The sequence below is a fragment of the Arachis ipaensis genome, chromosome B05, assembly GCF_000816755.2.
Source record: "Arachis ipaensis cultivar K30076 chromosome B05, Araip1.1, whole genome shotgun sequence".
Classification (NCBI taxonomy): Eukaryota; Viridiplantae; Streptophyta; class Magnoliopsida; order Fabales; family Fabaceae; genus Arachis; species Arachis ipaensis.
Genome location: NC_029789.2, coordinates 10771074 through 10775283, shown reverse-complemented (window position 1 = coordinate 10775283; position 4210 = coordinate 10771074). Strand labels below are relative to the sequence as shown.

The window sequence follows — 4210 nt, the reverse complement described above, 5'->3', positions numbered from 1 at the left end:
AAATAATAAATAAAAAAAATAAATAGAGGTTTGGGTAAAACGACAGTCGTTTCAAGAGTTTAAATTGCTAACCACGCCACCAAACCTTCTTCTACTTCCCATTTCCGTTTAAACCCTAGCAACAGGGGTTTAAGCTAACGCCACGCAGTGGACAGGGCTCGTAGATGATCCATTTCCAAGGTGCATTCTGAAACCATGGCAGCTGCTAGGTTAACCACTTGCGCCGCGGTGGCAGCCGCGGTGGCTTCCATGTCCTCGCTTTCCGATCGCGCCGCCCACGCCGATTCTTCTTTTCGCTTCCCGTTCTTCTCTTCTTCACCTTCCAATTCGCCGTCGCCGTCCGACCCTGCTTCCGATTCTAAGACGGAGCAGCCTACCCCCGATGAACCTAACAAGTCCGGTCAATCTGCGTTGTAGCTTCATTTTGCATGGGAACGGTAGGAATAGAACGAAAGTATTTTTTGCTTATTTCTTCTTTTCATGTGGTCTTCTTTTAGTAAGGCTTTCATGTGTTGTAATTCTGCCTTGGAAATGCATGAAAGAAAAAGTCAAAATAAAATTTAGTCAATAAAGATATGGAGCTTGTCCATATTTTGTTCACAGGTTGATGATTCGGTAAACTTTGATGGCATAGATTGTAGTTTGCTAATACATTTCGGGGTTGTTTTGCAGGTGTTTGACTTAATGCGAAAGCAGGAACAAACTCGCCTTGCTGAGTTAGATGCTGAGAAAGTTCATTTTGAACTTATTCAATCTCAAGGAGATATTGTGAGTGATATCACTGATTTATCATAGCAAAGTTTTGATATATTTTATTTTTAAGACGAGGTTAATAGTTGGCTCATTCATTCTTATCATCGTTACTCTTTGATTCAGTTGTAGGAATTTGCTTCTGTTAGTCTCTCAGTCATTCTGTTATTTGATTGTTTAGCCACTAATATAATTTTAAACTAGAATTGAGCAACTAGCATAAATCTCCATAATAGAATTTATTTATTTGTCTAAAAACATTCTTTATGATAAAAGCATATGGCATTGTTTGATTCATGGTCGAATATACGTTGTAATAGCCTTGAATGCTTTTGATGTTCAGAGTATAAGGGATCATTATGGTGCATACTGCATACTTGTGTAAGTTTCAATCTTGTCTTGGTGTGTGAACAAATTTTCATTACAGGAAAGGCAGCAGAAAATGGCTGAAGAACAGCGAAATCTAATGCAAGAGCAAGCTCAGAAACAGGCCCAGGTGCTGCGATATGAAGATGAATTGGCAAGGAAAAGAATGCAGGTGCGGGCTTAATAAATGACAACAATATACTATTTCATATAATGTAAATTTATAATGCATTGAAAACTAATCCGTTTTTTCTTATTAAGTACCTAGTTTTAATTATTCACGCAAGTAGTTTATAAAATTTTATAAATGGAAAGTTAATAGAAAATGGAGGGAGTAACATTTAAATATATTTTATACCACATGATAAATGCACAATTGCTTTGGAAATGGTATAGATGATTAGAAGATATGTGCAGACTGCAGAATCATGTCACCTTCCAATTTCCCCCCTCTTTTGCCCAAGGCACAATATAGTTTTTCCCTAATGTGAACATACTGTTCTGGAATTAACATCAGCTAAAGAAACACATGACCTTGGTTAGTAATTAGCTTTGACAAGTTCTGAATGTATCACCCTTCCTATCTTGGTGATCAAAACAATACTAATAGGAATGATGCAGAAATTTCTGTAGTGTGTTCCCACTATCAGTGAATATTTGGATAGTTAGGTACCCAAAGGCCATAGCTTCTCCATCTGTGAAATTCTGTTAAATGGAAATCTTCTGCGTTAAAGAGTTATTGGCACGTTGCCTTTCGCAGACAGATCATGAAGCTCAAAGGCGACACAATGTTGAATTGGTCAAGATGCAAGAGGATTCTTCTGTAAGAAAGGAGCAGGCAAGACGGGTTACTGAAGAACAGATTCAATCTCAGCAGCGTCAGACTGAAAGAGAGCGTGCTGAGATAGAAAGAGAAACTATCAGAGTTAAAGCAATGGCAGAGGCTGAAGGTCGAGCGCTTGAAGCAAAATTGACTGAGGATCATAAAAGGAGAATGCTTATAGAACGGATGCAGGGTGAAAGAGATAAATGGCTTGCTGCGATCAACACAACCTTTGGTCATATTGAAGGTATGCAGCTGTTAACAAACCTTTTGGGAATTATATCAGATTAAGAAACAAAAAATTGGTGCTATAACCACTGTTGATCTACTTGCAAAGTGCAGGTGGTTTAAGGGCCTTGTTGACTGATAGGGACAAATTGGTTATGACTGTTGGGGGAGCTACTGCATTAGCTGCCGGAGTATATACAACTAGGTACTATGTTCTTTTTATTTTTGCACTTGATTTTTGTTCCGACTTCGGTTATTTGTGGCACACTGGCACATGCTTATATTTATCAGAATACAGGAATATGTTGAAAATGACATCTGATTATATTTCATTGTGATTTCTTTGTTTACAGAGAAGGTGCTAAAGTTACATGGGGCTATATAAATCGGATTTTGGGGCAGCCATCATTGATCCGGGAATCATCCATGGCAAAGTTTCCAGGCTCAAGAATCATATCTCAAGCCAAAAATAGAGTCTTGAATTATAGTACTATGGCCAGGGCAGAAAAGCCTGTTGAGAGTCAAAATGGTGGTCTTGGAAATGTAATCCTCCATCCATCATTGCAGAAAAGAATAGAGCATCTTGCACGGGCAACATCAAATACCAAGGTTCATCAGGCACCATTCCGTAACATGCTTTTTTACGGGCCTCCTGGGACTGGTAAAACCATGGTTGCAAGGGAAATAGCTAGGAAATCGGTACGCGGTTTGGTTATTTATGCGTCAATCATATATGTATTACTTTATCTGTTTACTTCTTTCTTGTGAGAATCTGGCATGATTCATGAATTAGCATTCTGCGTTCAGATGTGTATGAATGGACAACTCAGTTGATAATTGCGAATTCGGTTTTATAGTTGCACTGTTTGTGAATTTGTCTTCTCTTGGTAGCGATTTCCATAACTTTGTATTTTATTTATTTATTTTTTTTTCGTGGATATTACATTCCAAGCACAAGGTGGTCAAAAGAGATCTATGTGTGAACTTTCTCACTATAGACATAATATATAATAGGACTCAATTTAGCCAACCCCCACCTAGTGGGATAAGGTTTTGTTGCCGTTGTTGTTGGACATACATGTCAAGATTCTTTGTAAGTACTTTATTTGCATATATCTTTTAGTATGTGTCTTGTAACTACTGTTAACAACTTCAATTTTTCTTTGAAGGGTTTGGATTATGCTATGATGACTGGAGGAGATGTTGCACCTTTGGGCCCACAGGCTGTTACCAAAATTCATGAGATATTTGATTGGGCCAAGAAATCAAGAAAGGGTTTATTGCTTTTCATTGATGAGGCCGATGCTTTCCTGTGCGAGTAAGTTTTGGAGAGGTTAAAATGCATTTTGATAATTATAGCTGTATTGCAATGTAACAGGGTAGTCTAAATTGTTTGGTTGCATGTAGTTAATCTAATACGTGATAAATTTAAACAACCAAATATTAAATTATGGCAGTCCAAGTTGAATATTTTTTGTGCATTTATACAATTGATGTTGTGAGTTGGATGATAATTATACTGCAGTAATTATTTAACGACTATTATTTTGATTGAATGCAGGCGTAACAGCACTCACATGAGTGAAGCTCAACGAAGTGCACTAAACGCATTGCTTTTCAGAACTGGTGATCAGTCTAGAGACATTGTACTTGTCCTTGCCACCAACAGACCCGGTGATCTTGATAGTGCAGTCACTGATCGCATTGACGAAGTGATTGAATTCCCCCTCCCTGGAGAGGAGGAACGTCTAAAATTATTGAAGCTCTATTTGAACAATTATCTATGTACTGACAATAATGGCTCCAAGAGAGGCATGTTGCTGAAGAAGCAGACCCAGAAGATTACGGTAAAAGATTTATCCGAGGATGTGCTAAGAGAGGCTGCCAAGAAAACAGAGGGATTTTCTGGGCGCGAGATAGCCAAACTTGTGGCCGGTGTCCAAGCTGCTGTTTATGGGCGCCCAGACTGCACCTTGGATTCTCAGTTGTTCAAAGAAATCGTAGATTATAAAGTGGTGGAACATCATCAGCGATTAAAACTGG

General features: G+C 38.4%; 1 protein-coding gene across 1 annotated transcript in view; it reads left to right on the top strand.

Annotated features, from left to right (window-relative positions):
* Nucleotides 641-4210, top strand: part of LOC107642882 (ATPase family AAA domain-containing protein 3) — a gene marked incomplete in the record, with an annotated part of 3940 nt that continues 370 nt past the window's right edge. The window contains 7 exon segments of the mRNA XM_016346379.2: nt 641-768; nt 1178-1288; nt 1877-2186; nt 2282-2372; nt 2521-2866; nt 3337-3485; nt 3729-4210. Of these exon segments, the coding sequence (XP_016201865.1) occupies nt 685-768; nt 1178-1288; nt 1877-2186; nt 2282-2372; nt 2521-2866; nt 3337-3485; nt 3729-4210 (1573 nt within the window).